This window comes from Anguilla rostrata, chromosome 2, assembly GCF_018555375.3.
Source record: "Anguilla rostrata isolate EN2019 chromosome 2, ASM1855537v3, whole genome shotgun sequence".
Lineage (NCBI taxonomy): Eukaryota > Metazoa > Chordata > Actinopteri > Anguilliformes > Anguillidae > Anguilla > Anguilla rostrata.
Window position 1 is genome coordinate 57,250,404 of NC_057934.1, and position 18,068 is coordinate 57,268,471.

The 18,068-nt window shown below is 44.0% G+C and overlaps 1 protein-coding gene and 1 non-coding gene across 2 annotated transcripts; one reads left to right on the plus strand and one right to left on the minus strand.

Annotated features, from left to right (window-relative positions):
- Window positions 1–1,509: 1,509 nt before the first annotated feature.
- On the minus strand, window positions 1,510–1,581 carry trnat-cgu (transfer RNA threonine (anticodon CGU)). Its single transcript has one exon. It is a non-coding gene; the product is annotated as a tRNA-Thr (tRNA).
- Window positions 1,582–3,894: 2,313 nt separating this feature from the next.
- cdc37 (cell division cycle 37 homolog (S. cerevisiae)) lies at window positions 3,895–17,269 on the plus strand. Its single transcript, XM_064323366.1, has 8 exons — window positions 3,895–4,225; window positions 4,820–5,101; window positions 5,431–5,536; window positions 9,273–9,388; window positions 10,724–10,846; window positions 11,389–11,571; window positions 13,396–13,467; window positions 15,894–17,269. The coding sequence occupies exons 1-8, from the start codon at window positions 4,118–4,120 to the stop codon at window positions 16,020–16,022; spliced, it is 1,119 nt and encodes a 372-aa protein (XP_064179436.1). The 5' UTR covers window positions 3,895–4,117; the 3' UTR covers window positions 16,023–17,269.
- The last annotated feature ends 799 nt before the right edge of the window (window positions 17,270–18,068 follow it).

Here is an 18,068-nt window from a genome sequence, read left to right on the forward strand (position 1 = left end):
TTGATAACACTCATGCAGATCCCTGAGAATCAAATCAAATCAATCAAACAAATAACTGACTGAAGCATATAATCACAATGAATAAGCATTGATTTTTGAGAAAATATTATTATTATTTTTTACATTGACAGCATTCTGTGGGAATTATACTAGTGCCTACATGGGTATAGGAGGAATCTGCTGTTAAACTATAGTTTTGTAAGTCACTTTGGTTAAAAGCATCTGCAAATCAATTTCAGTTATGAACTGTAATTGTACATTTTATCTCTCACTACACCCCATAAGAGCTGCATTAACTGTTTTATTTATTTATTTATTGTGGTTTCCTTTCAATACGCAGCCAATGTAAGCCTAGGAAACAAGGCAGATGGACTCTTTTGCCAATCAATGATTTAAATGAAGCTCTTTAAAACCAACAGATTCTGCAGTCTTCCAGGATTGGAGTTTGAGATCCCTGCCCAAACAAGTTTCATGTAATATAACTCATGTTTTATTTAAGACTAACATGACAGTTAACAATTCTTTTTAACATTTGCACTGCTTTGAGTTCAACACTTGAGCTTCCCAGGTTAAAGTAGTAAAAGTGGTTTTCTGTAGGGGCCGCACTGTGGGGACCCCTGGGGGGGGTGGCGGGGGGATTCTGGTGTGGAAGGGGTCGGTCCCGAGTCTCCTCGGCAGAACCCCTTGTCCCGCCGTGGAGAGGGAGGATGACCGTCGAAAACAACCCAGGGGTGGAGCCTGGCAGGGAAGACGAGTAGAACAGGAGGCAGAGAAAGAGGAGAGAAAGTGGACCTCACCAGCAGCTGATGCTGCAGGAAAGAGAGGTTGATGAGCACATGGTAGGGCTTGTGCATCCCCTTCTGTCTGGCTGAGCAGAGTGGGTGGAGACTCTGGAATTATTTCTTTATCCCCTGAAACTTTGAGCTCTGCAGGTTTTTGTCAACCCTTCAGTTGTGATGGGAGGACACTGACCTTAGCAATAACAATCTAGGATCTACTAGATCAGTGATAGCCATGCCTGTTCCTGGAGATCTACCATCCTGTTGGTTTTCACTCCAGCCCTAACAAAGCACACCTCATTCAACAGCTATAGATCTTGTTGAGGTGCTAATTAGTTTACTCAGGTGTGCCAAATTGAGGCTGGAATGAAAACCTACCGGACGACAGATCTCCAGGAACAGGATCGGACAGCCCAGCTTTAGGGTACTTCCCCTAGCTTCATAAAGAAAACACACATTGATAGTTTCTCCCAAACATGCTCTTAATTACCCCAGGACCTGGAGATGTGTTCACAATGTACTGAGCACTGAACAGAAGTAGTAGCATAGACTTAGGACATTGCAAGCAAGCACTGACTATGTGTAATTGTGCCGTTGGTCACCTCATGTCTATCTTGAATTTACACTCACCCGTTTACTTGACGCAAGAGTATTTAGAGGCACTCTAACATTGAGCATTAAATGCATTAACCTGCTGCTAAAGACAGACATGAAGAGATTAGTTAAAGACAGGCACGGACGGGGATTGAACCCGTGATCTTTGGTTTACGAGACCAACGCCTTACCACTTGGCCACCATGCCTCCTGTGTACTGATTTGGCTGTACATGTGTACCATAGACAATCATAAAATATTGTTGATCATTGATCAGGTCACCACTCCTGATACTTCTGTGTCCTCCCTAAGTGCATTGATATTTCACTGCTATTTGTACATAGAACCAAATTGTACATGTTCACATTGAGAATCAACAACGGAGGCGGTGGGCCTGTCCCATTACCCACGCCTGTGGTTTAGTGGATTTAAGTGTGCGTTCATACGGAACAAGTATTGACTGTCCCATGCCTGAAAAACGCCAACACGCACTACACTTAATGCACGCCTTAGAACGGTATTTAGAGCTCAGTATCCCACAATTCATCACTTTCAGGACTCCAAAGAGCGGCCAAGATGATGGGGAAGAAAACCCACCATTGACAGCTATGGCAAGAGCTTCACTGGGAACATCATGGAATGTTATATCGTGGTTTTAAAGATACGGCACTTCAAGGCGCGGACGGGATTCGAATCCGTGGTTTTCGGTTTACAAGACCGACGCCTTGCCGCTTGGCCACCACACCAGACAAGTCCCAGACTTCCCACAGTACATGACAGCAGTGGTGTCACTGCTCTGTAAGTCTCAGAAGAATGACTGAAATGGATACAGCGAAACACATACTTTCAGCTGGTAAATCCTATTTGTTTCTCAAAATCTGATCTTTAAGACTCACTGTGTGCATTGTTATTTTCAAGATATTGGATAAGATTTTGGTGGATCTACTAGGTGGTTATGTATACAAAGTACATGCTGCCATGTACAATAAATTGACATTTATAATCCATTACTTCATTATATGCAATTCTATATAATGACGTGTATGAGCACAGCAAATATTAATGTTTTGTAAGCGAAACACAAGATTACCAGTTGCTAAGAGGATGAATAGGCCTACTTTACAGTAGGCTGTTCACACCTCCCATCAAACTGTGCAGTGGAGCCTGAATGGAGGCCCATTTTTCTCACTAAATTATTTACAGTTTTAAAAGCATTTAAGTTACAGTCAGAAGCAGACACAGGAGAGAAGGATTTACGAGCAATGCCTTCTGATGACGAAGCCCCAGTGATTTACTCTCATGTATCACTGGCTAGAAGGTGCAATCTCAGATTTCGTGTGTAGCTCTGCATGGAATAACCCATTAATCTGTATGCTATCTAGTATATTATTCAAACAAAATAAAATTTTCACAGACTGTAAACAAATGTGCAGCTTAGTTCTCAAATTTAGAGAGAGACAGGAAAGGTTATATTTGGGTTCTGTGTGTTTGGAATCTGCTCTGAAGGAAACCCCATTGCCATCCACACAGAACAGGAAAAACACAAGATTTTGAACATCTCTTCCAAAAATATGCAGTGTTTTCTTCGAGGTAAGACCCTTATTTTGAGATGCTGCTTTTAATGAGGCATACTAATGATTAAAATTCCCATCTCAAGTTTTCTGCATAATGGCAGACATTTTATCATATTATGATATAAACATGTAATTCATGTGCTATATTTCTAAATATTTTGTGAGCTGCTAAATCTATGCACATAATATTTTCTTACAGTTCAGGCTTTTATCATTCAAAATCAAAACTAAACGGCACAGGGTCTGTATCAAGTCTGAAGATCAAAGGGTGCTACCTAGTGGTCGAAAATATGAAACACAGTTTACAACAGAAGGCGCAGTAGGCTACAGTATTTTGATTTCGGATATTGTAGAATTATTACTTTTCTGTTGGTTGTCTTTATTTTATGGGTATTGTCTTTGTCACGGTTAACAAGTAGGAGTTATTATTTTTACACAGTTTACACGAGCAACTAATTTGTGGCGCACTTAACGTTGTCACGTAAGATTCAGTACAAATGAAAGACTTTAAACAGTTGATTCATAATATTAGCAGGCTAAATCGACTTGTTTTTCAAGCCTTCTAATATTGTGAACCAACAGTAGAAAATATTTCAATATTATAGAACAACCTATGAGATGTGCTCCTGTACTGTATGATAGCTAACAGCCACATCTACAGAATTAACCAGGATAATTTCGTGTTCCGTTATTTTATTTTTTCATCTTAAATGGGACATTGCGATTCGCATAGTTTCCTTTGATTAACCTCAACGAGTATGGTACTGTAGACAAGTGCAACTGCTGAATACGAGCTTCACTCAACAAACCCACGACTCGAGTCTCTCTGTGACACGCACAGGACATGCGAAAAGCGTAAAGTATCAACAGTGTTATCTTTTTTATGTCCACCATCTTCCATTTCAAAACCAGTATACGTCAGAACGCGATTGTGCGTCGATGCGTCAGGTGCGTCTTTACGCCAAAGCGGAAGCTTTGGAGATTTCCAGAATTTCCAGAAAGACCGAACAACACACAGGAGGCTGAACCGCGGCGAATCTTACCAGTTTGTGGGATTTTCCACACAAAGCGAAAAGTAGCGTCTCCATTTCCGTTTTTGCATTGTCTTAACTAGTCTCCGGGGTTTTTTTGCGCGTCCAAATTTGTGTTTTTACAAGCGAAACAGCGGCGATGACGACCATAGATTACAGCGTGTGGGACCACATCGAGGTGTCAGACGATGAGGACGACATTCATCCAAATATTGATACCCCCAGCCTTTTCAGATGGAGACATCAGGTATGCAGTAGAACGCATATTCGTCGGGCGATACACGCATCCTGTAGAGCGATTGACCCCTCTGTTCTTCAGTTGAACTGAATTTCCGACGCACTTTAGCCAGCTAAATGCTAACTGTAACTTAGCTTGCTAGCTAGTCTAGTTCTTTAAAAGCGCATTAGATTAGCCTACTAGCTAACGCTATGTGGCTAACTTGCTACATCTCTGATTAATAACGTTGCTTTGCATTAGGTAACGGTCTACCTAGCTCAGGTATCAGATGTGAGCTAGCTGGTTAATGTAGTTTGCTCATTTTAAAGCTACATTTAGCTCTAATTAACGTCCCCATAATTAAATTACGACAATGAGAGTACGTTAATTATTAGCTTGATAAAGTTACTTTATATTGAAACTATCGAGCTTGTGAGGTGTGGTACCTAGCCACTATATGTCAGGTTAGACAAATTAAAAACTAATAATTAATTAAGATTACTTGGCGTGGGAGTTAAGTTTTTCCCAAATTGTAACCGTTTACCTAATTTTCAAAACGGACAGTAAAGAATTGTGCGCGTCCGCTATATCTGTTATTCGCCTGTCATCCACCACCTCCCTCAGGCCCGCGTGGATCGGATGGAGCAGTTCGAGAAGCAAGGGGCCGATCTGGAGAAGAGTCGGGCGGAGTGTCGGCGTAAGCTGGCGGACTTGCAGAAGCGGATCAAGGAGCTGGAGAGCGCGGGCACGGACGACGCCAAGGCGGAGCTGAGTCGGGCGCGAGACGAGGAGAAGCAGCTGAAGAAGGAGGAGCGCAGCTGGGAGAAGAAGATTGAGGAGCACCGGCGCGAGGAAAAGAAGATGCCCTGGAACGTGGACACACTGAGCAAGGAGGGCTTCAGCAAGGTAAGCTACTGACACAGCGTACAGGTTAGGCTTTCTGACGTCAGTGCACCGGTGAGACTCATTGTGCAGGTGGGGTTATCTTTGTGACATTGTCTGTATCTGAGTTTGTATTTAAGGTACTATTCTCAAGTTAATTGCAGACTTTTTATAAAATAATTGTGTGTGACTTCCCAGCACATGTTGTGGAGACAAATTGTCACCCAACCCTCCCTCCACATAGCTAGTTAAAATGCAGATAGTTGTTTATCGCCAAGATTTCACAGTGCATAGCGTTACTAAAGATACAAGTTTGATTTTCTTTCTCTCACACGCACACACACTCTCATCAGAGTGTGGTGAACATTAAGCCGGAGGTGAAAGAGGAGACTGAGGAGGAGAAGGAACAGAAGCACAAGACCTTCGTAGAGAAATACGAGAAACAGATAAAACACTTTGGTGAGTTTCTGACACTCTGCTTGTCTCCTATAGCTGCTTACATATGATTATTTTAATGGTATTCGCATAAGAGTGTGTTTGTGTGACTTTATCCAGGGACCCGTGCTGTAATATAACTGTGTTCACAGAAGAGTATATTAAAGGAGTACCATGGTGGTTGAACGTGACACTTCCCAGTTGTCTTCAGGCAACAACAAAACAAATGTGCATATTTTTTTTATTCTTCAGTCATTTCAATGTACTTTAAAACGTATTTTTCTAAGCCTAAATTTCCCACTATAAAAATTCACCCGAACCGTCTGGGCGTGGTAATGAGAACTGTCAGTTAGCTATGATTGACAGACCGTTCCCCGTTACCATAGCTACCCCCATGATACGCGCTCTCTTTGGGAGACTGAATTTTCACAAGCTAGCTAGCTTAGTAGTATATCAAGTATCGATAGATAGCTAAGGTAAGGACGTTGACTTGTATCCAGTTACAATTTTTGCTATCTAGCTAGCCAAGTTAAGATAAAAGCACAACTATAACGTCCTCATAAAAGCGAACTAGCAAGCTAACGTTATCGATAACATTGCCTTATGAAAGCAAACCTCCTAGCTAGCTAACGTTAGCTAGCTAGCTAAATGAATATAACCAGAAATAATCTAAAGGAACTCTAATTTAACTGAACCTAACGTTAGTCAAATATTTGCATTGTCTGAACAGCAGGACAGAGTGTCCTGTCAGATTTCTTTACGGGGCGTGGAAATAGGAGTGGTTACTGTATTCGTGACGTAGAAAAATGAGAACTTTCTCAACCGGTTGAAAATGGGACGATGAATTTAAAACGCATATTTCTCCAAAAATACAGAACGGACATATTTAATACTTTGCTCATTGTGTTTCTTCAATGCCTCTTGTGCAAATAGCACATAAAACCGAGAAAGTGTGAAAATCACCATGGTACTCCTTTAATATATGAGACTATTCATGTAAGTGTACTTGCATGTGCGAATTCATGTAAGTGTGTTCACATATAAATGCAGTGTAGTGTAAGCAACATAATTGTTTTGGTAATATTGGCTGAGGATGCGAACAAGAGTGACAGGACGAGATGAGATGCGCGTGAAGCTCGTTAATTTTCTTGTGGGCGGCAGGTTTGCCGTGGCAACATGGCAGTGCAGCATTGAATAATAATTAGTTTTGCATTATGGGGTGCAGCGATGCACAGAAGCAAATAAGAACACCCGAGGCACGCCTTCTAAGTGGGTTTGGGTCGCGTGTCTCAGAGTTTAGAGCATGTCACCGTTTGATTGGTTTCCTTATGAGCAGTGAAGTTTTTGCGGTGTACTGTGACATCACGAAAGATGCTAAATGTAGTCTATAGCGAGTTACAATAGTATTGGTAGCAATGATAATAACTACTTTTCAAGCAAGCTGTGTAACCTGAGCCTCTTCAGTAAATGTTCAGTTATAAATGGGTGGTTTGTAATGAATACAAGCTTTGCAAGCCACTCTGGGAAAGAGTGCCTAAAATATGAATGAAAAAATTATAACTTCACTCTTTGTATTATTTTAATGATCTTTAACCACTGCACTCTTATTACACTACTACTGATACAACTACTGCTAGTAAGTATTATTGTCTTTTTGTGATGATGACTATGATTATTTTGGATTGCGTTTATATAGCAGTAAGATGAAATGATAATGGCCGCCCTCAGGCTGGTGACTCAGGTTTAGCACAGAAGAGCAGTGTGGATGAAGGCAACAGAATCCGCTCTCTGCATTAGCGGCTTCCAAATGAGCGGGAAAAAATTTCCCAATACAGCACGACGCCCTGGACGGAGAACCCTTGGGGGGGGGGTCCACACTGTGGTATTTTAAACGAGAAATTCTTGGTTATTTCGGGGGTCGCTAATGCAGCGTGTGGATTCTGTCGCCTCTGCTTGAGTTTGTATCGCAGCTTTCAGAATCGGGGGGGGGGGGTGGGGGAAGAGTCGACACAGCACCAGCCCTTTGGGTCCTCAGCCACCATCTTGCACAAGGACAACCCTTCGCTGAGGTGAAGAGGGCGGGAAGTTGTTGGCGGATGGCGGCCATGTGGTGCTGATGCTAAGCGGGGTCGAGGACAGGACCGGAGTTCCCCTGGGAAAGCCAGCTATCCGCTGGCAGCGCTGTTATTTAGCCACTAGGGGCAGGCTTCCGTCCAGGGCTTTGCATTTCACGTTCAATGTCTTTGCCATTCGTGACAGGCCGTTCAGGGATGTTACATTACATTACAAGCATTTGGCAGAAGCTCTTATCCAGAGCGACGTACAAACAAGTGTATAACAATAACCAGGAACAAGTGTGTCGAAAACCCTAGAGATAAGTACCATTCCAAGTGCAGGGAACAACCGCATAGTTTAACTTGGACCCTGTAGGTTAATCTGATTAACACTAACACAAACAAGAACAGTAACAACGCAGTCTATGCAAAAAATACAAGCAGTAGTTAAGACACGAGTGCATTAACTAAGTCAACGAAGAAACAGCTACCTAGTTACAACCCTAAGCTTATAGTCAATTTAGAGGTTACAGGGAGGTAGGGAGGGATGGGGAGAGGTGCAGCCTGAGGTGAGTCTTCAGTTGTCGCTTGATGTACATCGTTAACTGGTGTTAGCAGTGCGCGCCGTGGTGAAAAGCACAGTATGCTTGTTTATCGTTTGTTTGTGTCGATCCCTGTTCAGGTAAACCAGTGTTTCTTAAACTATGTGTTGGGGCCAAAAATGGGCCTCGAGTGTATGAGGTGGGTCCCGAAATAAGTCTAGTCCACTAGGCTATGATAGTACGTGTATCTGACAAGTACTTGAAAGCTACTAAATTTCAAATTTGGGTCCCGATATTAAACGGTAGGCTATTTCTAATTTTGTACCGGTGTTAAAAATATTTAGGACCGGTGTGATGTTAAAGAACCAGAGGGTCAAACTGAGTCCGGACTGGAATTGCACTCCTCCTGGATTTACACTGGGCTTCTGAGTCTTTTAAAAAAAAAAAAAAAAAAATCTGTGTGGAGAAGTTTCCGGTTGAGACTTTGTGAACTAGTGATATAACAGAACGAGATTTTGACGGTGTGATTATAGCCTGAGGAAATATCGCGCTTTCACAGTTTTACAATTAGTAATACCGCAGTGTATGCGTAATCGTTTTTTTAGCAGGAAATGTTTAAACGTCTGTGGTCCTACAGAAAGCCCCTTCCGGTTAGTGTGTTACTTCTGGCTACAGAGTTTGTGGACATACTTGTGCAGTGATGTGCAGTGATATCAGCGCTACATCAGGGCAAAGTGATGGATGGACTCTGCTTCTTTCCTCCGCTGCCAGTATCATCAGTGCTGATAGGGGGCGGTTGAGAGCACAGCAGCAAACGGCTTCAGGGCTGAATGATAAAGCTGAAAACGTACCGTTTCATAGCACCTCACTGGAACAAAGAAAGAAGGGTCTGTTGCTTGATGGCGAAAACCTTGACCGTATCCAAAAGTTGGTGCTAACATATTTAATTGAGCTTGGTGACTAGCTAGGTTCTTGCCTAATTTATTTATTTATTTTTTTGAACTTGAAAATGTCCATGATATTAGTTCAGCCTGGTGGCTGGGTAGTGTGTGAGAGGCCCGTCAGATCTGCTGTGGCCCTCTGGCCGAGGCGCTAACCTGCGTTTGTGTGTGGGGAAGGTGTCTGTGTTAATGTGCGTTCGCCCGCGGTGGTCTGTGTTCTCAGGGATGCTGAGGCGCTGGGACGACAGCCAGAAGTACCTGTCGGACAACCCCCACCTGGTGTGCGAGGAGACCGCCAACTACCTGGTCATCATGTGCATCGACCTGGAGGTGGAGGAGGTGAGACCTGACCCCTGACTTCTGCCACCTGAACTCTGACTCACTACTGAAGCGGCTTTCTTTTACATTAAATTTCTGGGTTTGAGCTGGTCTCTCTCTTTTACAGAAACACACTTTGATGGAGCAGGTATCTCTCCTACAGAAATACGCTTTGATGGAGCATTCTCTGTCATAGAAATGTGCTGAATTTGAGCTGATCTCTCTCTCTCTTACAGAAACATGCTTTCATGGAGCAGGTCTCTCTATGGAAACACACTTAGTTTGAGCTGATCTCTCTCTCTTACAGAAACATGCTTTGATGGAGCAGGTCTCTCTTATGGAAACACTGAGTTTGAGCTGGTCTCTCTCTCTTACAGAAACATGCTTTGATGGAGCAGGTCTCTCTTATGGAAACACTGAGTTTGAGCTGATCTCTCTCTCTTACAGAAACATGCTTTGATGGAGCAGGTCTCTCTTATGGAAACACACTGAGTTTGAGCTTGTCTCTCTCTCTTACAGAAACATGCTTTGATGGAGCAGGTCTCTCTTATGGAAACACTGAGTTTGAGCTGGTCTCTCTCTCCTACAGAAACATGCTTTGATGGAGCAGGTCTCTCTTATGGAAACACACTGAGTTTGAGCTGATCTCTCTCTCTCTTACAGAAACATGCTTTGATGGAGCAGGTCTCTCTTATGGAAACACACTGAGTTTGAGCTGGTCTCTCTCTCTTACAGAAACATGCTTTGATGGAGCAGGTCTCTCTTATGGAAACACACTGAGTTTGAGCTGATCTCTCTCTCTTACAGAAACATGCTTTGATGGAGCAGGTTGGCACACAACTGATGTATGCAGTTCTTCCTGGAGCAGCAAGAGTTGAGTGGAGCCCGAGGCTCTTCTAGCCAGTTCTTGTCCTTCATCTAAGATGTTTGTGGACGTTTTGTTGACTGAGTGGCTGGTCGTGCTCGTGTCCTCGATGTTTGTGTGGTGTTGTTGTGTGGTAAACATGATGTTGTGTGTTTCTTTATTACAGTGTTTTTGTGGGCTGTCTCTTATAATACAATGAGTTATGAGTGTGTTTTTTGTAAGTGCTTGTGGAGGTCTCTATGAATATGAGTTGAGTATGTTTGTGTGTGTAATGAAATGTGTGTGTGTGTGTGTCTCAGGAGAGTTTGACTTTCGTTGTATGTAAGACATGTTTATGTGGCAGTCTACTATTGGATACTATTTGTGCGTGTGCGTTTGGTACATGAACGATGTGTGTGGTAGTTTTTTATGTTGTGTGTCTTGTATAGCTGTTTGTGGTGTGTTTTTTTGGAAACACACTGAGTTTGAGCTGATCTCTCTCTCTCTTACAGAAACATGCTTTGATGGAGCAGGTTGCACACCAGACCATAGTCATGCAGTTTATCCTGGAGCTGGCCAAGAGTCTGAAGGTGGACCCCCGAGGCTGCTTCCGCCAGTTCTTCGCCAAGATTAAGGTGTGTGTGCATGTGCGTGTGTGTGCGTGCGTGTGTGTATGTGTATGTATGTATGTGTGTGTGTGTGTGTATATATATATATGTGTGTGTGTGTGTGTGTGTATGTGTGTATATATATATGTGTGTGTGTATGTTTGTGTGTGTGTATATGTATACACCCTTACTTCACTCTAGTGTTTCTTTTGCGCCTCTACATCATGAAACCTATGCACTTGTTGTACGTCGCTCTGGATAAGAGCGTCTGCTAAATGCCTATAATGTAATGTAATGTATATATATATGTGTGTGTGTGTGTGTGTGTGTGTGTGTGTCTCAGGGGTTATGAACTCTGCATGTGTGTGTATGTATGTGCATGTGTATATGTGTGTGCGTGTACATATGTGTGTATATGTACGTATGTGTGTGTGTATGTTTGTATGTGTGTGTGTGTGCATGTGTATATGGTACATGTGTGTGTGTGTGTGTGTTTTTTTGTATATGTCTGTGTGTGTGTGTGTGTGTGTGTGTGTCTGGGGTTATGGACTCTGCTGTGTTTCCCTCAGACTGCAGACCAGCAGTACCAGGACGCGTTTAACGACGAGCTGGAGTCCTTTAAGGAGCGCGTGCGGGGCCGGGCCAAGATCCGCATAGAGAAGGCCCTGAAGGAGTACGAGGAGCAGGAGAAACAGAAACGCCTGGGGCCAGGGGGCCTGGACCCTGTGGAGGTGTACGAGTCCCTGCCCGCGGTACGCCCCCCCCCCCCCCCCCCTCACTCCTTCACTTATTTCTCTCCCTTTCACCCACATCTCTCTGTCTCTCCCTCTCTCGCACTCTGTTCTCTCATTCTTTCTTCTTCCCTCTTGCTCGCCCTTCGATCTCTCTCCTTCCCTCTTGCTCATTCACTTTTGCCTCTCTTCTCTTCCCTCCTTCTCTCTGTTTCCCTCTCTTCTGTAATAATAATAATAGCTTTATTTGTACAGCACCTTTCATACAGAATGCAGCTCAGAGTGCTTCGCCGGAATAATAAAATCAAAGGAAGACAGGGAAAAACACAACATTAATAGTCAGTTATACAAGTTAAAAACATAAAACGAGATTACGAAATAGAACAGAAAATGAAATGTATATAAAATATTAAAATCAATAAATAGTAAAGTATTTAAAAAATGTAAAATGCTAAAATGAAAAATAGAATATGAAGAAGAAGTAATAATACGAATAAAGGAATCAATTAAACTTTCAGTCTTACTTTTTCTCCCCTACTGCTCTTCGTTTCTCTGTCCTCTGTCTCTCTCTCCGTCTGTCTCTGTCATGTTATCACTATGTTTCCCTCTCTCCCTCTCTCTCTAATCCTTCTCCATCTTGTGCTCTGTGCTGAATGGTGCAGTGCTCTCGCGCACCTGTTCCTCTCAGTCAAACATCAGACATGATAGCGGTGAGCTCCGCCTCCTCTGGGTGCTGTGTAAACCAGCCTCCGGGGGCTTTCTGTAAAAAAAAAAAAACCATGGCAACCGATCAACAGAAGTTTGGACAAGTAGAAAAAGGGGAGCGATCAACGGTCGGCAGTCCCAAAACGCATCCGGTGCTTCACAAAATGAGACATGCTGCGTTCGCCAGTTTTTGTCGTCCTTTTCCTTTCTGTGGAAACGTGAAGTGACTGGCTGCGGTTGCGTCGTTGTTTTGGCGTTTTGTCCATTTACCCTCGACCAAACAAACACCTGGATTCACTCTGTTTGTCTATTTCTTTTTTTTTAAAACACGGGCAGTTTGGTTTAAGACTGTTGGTTTGAGGTGTTGATTGAATCCAGACCATTTTTTGATCCCCAGAAAAATTCCTCTACCTTCCCTTCCCTACGTGAATTCCAGTGACAAAGAATTACCTGTAGCTGTGGGGGTATGGCCTGATGTGTGATTTCAGTGTGAGGGCAGGCTGAAAGGTGTGTTTTGGAATAATATGTGTGAGTGTGATTTCAGTGTGAGGGCAGGCTGAGAGGTGTGTTTTGGAATAATGTGTGTGAGTGTGATTTCAGTGTGAGGGCAGGCTGAAAGGGTTTGGAATATATGTTGGGATTTCAGTGTGAGGGCAGTGAAGTGTGTTTGAATATGTGTGAGTGTGATTTCAGTGTGAGGGCAGGCTGAAAGGTGTGTTTTGGAATAATATGTGTGAGTGTGATTTCAGTGTGAGGGCAGGCTGAAAGGTGTGTTTTGGAATAATATGTGTGAGTGTGATTTCAGTGTGAGGGCAGGCTGAGAGGTGTGTTTTGGAATAATGTGTGTGAGTGTGATTTCAGTGTGAGGGCAGGCTGAAAGGTGTGTTTTGGAATAATGTGTGTGAGTGTGATTTCAGTGTGAGGGCAGGCTGAGAGGTGTGTTTTGGAATAATGTGTGTGAGTGTGATTTCAGTGTGAGGGCAGGCTGAAAGGTGTGTTTTGCAATAATGTGTGTGAGTGTGATTTCAGTGTGAGGGCAGGCTGAGAGGTGTGTTTTGCAATAATGTGTGTGAATGTGATTTCAGTTTGAAGAGGCATTGAATTAAAAGCTGTTCCTTTGATGTCTCTCTCCGTGGGCAGGAGCTGCAGAAGTGTTTTGATGAGAAGGACATTCAGATGCTGCAGGACGCCATCAGCAAAATGGACCCGACGGTACGTCACGTGCAGCCTGCTGTCTTTCTGTCCTGTACAATCACACTCTCACCTCTGTCCTGTCCTGTACAATCACACTCTCACCTCTGTCCTGTCCTGTACAATCACACTCTCACCTCTGTCCTGTCCTGTACAATCACACTCTCACCTCTGTCCTTCTGTCCTGTAGAATCTCTCACCTCTGTCCTGTCCTGTAGAATCTCTCTCTCTCTCTCACATCTGTCCTGTCCTGTAGAATCTCTCTCTCTCACACATCTGTCCTGTCCTGTAGAATCTCTCTCTCTCTCACATCTGTCCTGTCCTGTAGAATCTCTCACTCTCTCACCTCTGTCCTTCTGTCCTGTAGAATCTCTCACTCTCTCACCTCTGTCCTGTCCTGTAGAATCTCTCACACTCTCACCTGTGTCCTTCTGTCCTGTAGAATCTCTCACTCTCTCACCTGTGTCCTTCTGTCCTGTAGAATCTCTCACCTCTGTCCTTCTGTCCTGTAGAATCTCTCACACTCTCACCTGTGTCCTTCTGTCCTGTAGAATCTCTCACTCTCTCACCTGTGTCCTTCTGTCCTGTATAATCTCTCACTCTCACCTGTGTCCTTCTGTCCTGTAGAATCTCTCACTCTCTCACCTCTGTCCTTCTGTCCTGTAGAATCTCTCACCTCTGTCCTTCTGTCCTGTAGAATCTCTCACTCTCTTACCTCTGTCCTTCTGTCCTGTAGAATCTCTCACTTTCTCACCTCTGTCCTTCTGTCCTGTAGAATCTCTCACTCTCTCACCTCTGTCCTTCTGTCCTGTAGAATCTCTCTCTCTCACCTCTGTCCTGTCCTGTAGAATCTCTCACTCTCTCACCTCTGTCCTTCTGTCCTGTAGAATCTCTCTCTCTCTCACCTCTGTCCTGTCCTGTAGAATCTCTCACTCTCTCACCTCTGTCCTTCTGTCCTGTAGAATCTCTCACTCTCTCACCTTTGTCCTTCTCCTGTCCTGTTGAATCTCTCACCTTCTCACCTTTGTCCTTCTCCTGTCCTGTAGAATCTCTCACCCTCTCATCTCTGTCCTTCTCCTGTCCTCATTCAGCTTCAACTCTCTCCTTTCCCCTTCTCTTGTACTGCGAAATGACTCGCTCTTTCATGTTTGTCTTCCTCTTTGGAATCACTCAGGCTCAACATGTGCTCAGTCACAGGATTAAAGTGACTCGGTTTAAATGCTACACTCTTTAGGACGTTGGTTCATGTAAGTCACACAGATCAGCTAATCGCGCTTTTTGAATCGAGCAGCCGTTCGACTCGTTGCTTGTTAAGTGGCTGTAGCGTGATCTAAAAATGAGCATAAAATCCAGGCCTGGCTGCTTATGCAACGGGCCCAGAAGCTCTTAATCTCATTAGTCTCACTGAGAGCAGGCTTGTGTGGGATTTAATGCCTTTAAAAGGAACGGGTAGGCCGTAGCTCAGAGGCATTATAAAGTCATTTAGATTTAGAAAATATGCGCAGGGTCCTGTTAACCAAAAGTAAAGGGACCCAAAAAATGGATAAGGGTGTCATTTTGGGGTGTGGAGTGGATCAGTTGGTTGAAGAGCTCGCCGCCGGCAACAGCTGTGCTGTGTAGCCTGTATGATGTAGCATTTAGGGTGTAGCGTGTAGCATGTAGGGTGTAGCGTGTGGGATGTAGTGTCTAGCATGTAGTGTGTAGCGTGTAGTGTGTAGGCCTCTGATGGCAGGACCTGCATATGGGCTCTCCCCTTTTCTGACAGACTGAGCATTTACAGCAGTGGAGGACCACAGTCAGGTCCCTCCTGTCCTGTTCAGCCATTTTGAGCTTTACTGCATTACCACGCCTGCTAAGAGGCTGGCACAGTTTGATCGGTTTCCTGTGGTCTTATTACTGTTAAAGGAGATGAGGTTTCTGGGAGATGAGAAATGCTTCATATCGATGAATTATTATTATTATTGTTATTGTCATTGTTATTATTAGTATTAGTATTATTATCATCAGTAAGAACAACAGAACCTGTATTTACATAGCACATTTTATACAAATTGTCAAATAGTGCAGAGATGAAAAAGATGACAATTTGCTGTTTCAAAGAGAAAGAGCAGAATGGTAAAATAGAAGTGTCGTCTTTGTCTCCTTTCTCATTCTTACTTCCTGTCTTTCACTTCCTCAGACTTTCATTGTCTCATCTAGAGGCTTCAGGTCTGTCTTAAGTTCACACAGATCTACTCCTTTGAGCAGGAGAGAGAATGTTAGGCAAAATGAAGCCAAATATTTCTGCCCCGCCCCCGCCCCCACAGACATTTAGGGTCTGAACATCAGAATAAATGGGGGGTAATGTGAGCCCTCTTTGAGATGCACGCTGTAATGGGGGGGGGTGTAGAGATGTGGGGCGGGTGACGTTTTTAGTGGGTGTAAAGCAGCTCATTCTTCCCCCTTAGGAGGCGAAGATATACATGCAGAAGTGCATCGATTCAGGGCTCTGGGTCCCCAACTCGCGGACCGAGGAGGATGCTGGCGACAAGGAGGAAGAGAAGGAGGAGGCGGAGAAGGAGAAAGAGGCGGAGTGAAACAGACCTTGGGACGGACAGCTTTACTACACCACCTCCCTCCCCTCACCTACCCCCCACGCCCACTGTATATTGTCAACTTTTACGCCAATACGCCCTACCCCACCCAAAACTGTTCTCATTCTCGCTATACTACTGTCCACCCCCCGCCCCCCCCCACCCAATCATTTTTTTCCCACCCCATTACTCCACCTCCTACCCCCCAACCCCATAGGTATCTGAATACTATCAGTCAGACCAGAGGAATTGGAATAGGGATTTTGTGGTTGTGATGTCACAAAATGAGAAAGAACTCCAATCACAGAGTACAGCGGATGCTACCAATAGAACAATGAGGACTTCTGGCCTGTACTTCCTGGATCCCTGTGGGAATTGGCAGGAAGTAGCCAGAACTTATCCACCAATCAGCATAGGCTTTGTTCTGCTGGTTGTTTCCAAAGTGTTGTGATGATTGGTGGAGCTCCATTCTGTTATTGTGACATCACAACCAACTTTACCCTCTTATCCCTGAGACAGACCAGGTCAAGATCAGCTTGGCAGCAGCATCAGATATTCACTCTCCATCCACTCCCTTTCCTCCCTGTTTGTGTATGCGTGCAAATCACACTGTAAAGTTTTGCTATTCCTAGTGTGTCCCCCCACCCCATGCATTTCCTGAGGATGACATCCTTTTCAGTTTCGTTGCTCTTATTGACTCATGAAAAATGACATATTCCAAATAGTCATTTCCTACACACGAGATGTTTTTGTCCAGACGTCATTAGTATATAATCATAATAAAACAACAGAAATGGATAAAATAAATGACAAAGCACGATGAATTTGATGTTTTATGATCGGTTGGAAACCCTTATCATATGCAACCGTGTGTCCACACTCTTTATTTTATTTCTAGTTTCTGCCTTCACTGCATTAGTACCCCTCATGCTTTTATTGGCTGTCAGAGACTGATGAAGGTAAATTATAGATGTGTTTTCCACACCGCTGGTTTGTCTGTGAAGTCGTGGGGGGTCCCCCCCTCTCGTCTCCCCGTCTGTCCTAAACCTCGGTGAATGTCCACTGTAAAGCCGAGCTCTGTGTGCGGTTGTGCTTAGAGGCCGAGCGAGGGCCGGTTTTCAAAGCCTTCGACGGACAAGCATTTTTTTTTTTGGGATGCCCTCTTTTTGTTCAGTTTGCACGACGAGTTTCCGCGCGACTGACGCGTGCCCCTGCCTTCAGCGGCCAATAAAATGTTGCTTTGACGTGAACCGTGTCGTCCGTGCTCTGTGACATTGAAAGACATTTTAAAGCTGCGGTCTGCCGTGATCTTCGCTGGGCTTGTAGGGGAAGGGGAACCGCAGGATAGACGCGGTAGGGCTGGTGATGACTTCCTGTGGATGTATTGTCTTCATGGGACAGAATAATAACAGTATCTCAGCCTCGGGGGCGGATCTGGTGGCTGCTACAGGCATCACTGCTGGGGTGACAGCTATTTAAAATCTCAAATGGAGAGTTCTTCGCATTATCGTTCGAAGAGAATAAGATGCATTTTAAGAAAAGGAAAAACGTCAAGACCAGTCGGATTAATGAATTCATTTCGCAAACTTGTGTTTTTATTTTTTATGTACTAGGCATCGTGTGGAAGGACGTGACGGTCTGGTGTAACAATGTCATCCATCTTCTGACTGATACATGGCAATCGATTTTGTTACCCATAATTCCCTGAATGGGCTCAGAAGAGAATCCCAGGGTTTGCTTCCAGATGGCTTTGCAGGCTGGCCTCAAGGCCTTTCTCTGCTTACGTGAGTGACTTTGACCTTCGTAACTGCTTTATACAGCAATATAAACATTCATGAAGACTTATGACAACAGACGTGGACTGTCATTGATGGCAGCGTGTCATTGTCTAATATTAGAGGCAATACTACCACTACTTCCTGATTCAGCTGTGTTGCAGTACGGTCATAGTTGACATGGATGGTGTCCTAGCGCCCCTTCTGACAGCCTGCGGGTTAATGAAAGCTTATGAACTGGTTATAAGCATTCATAATGCTTTTTTATGCTGGA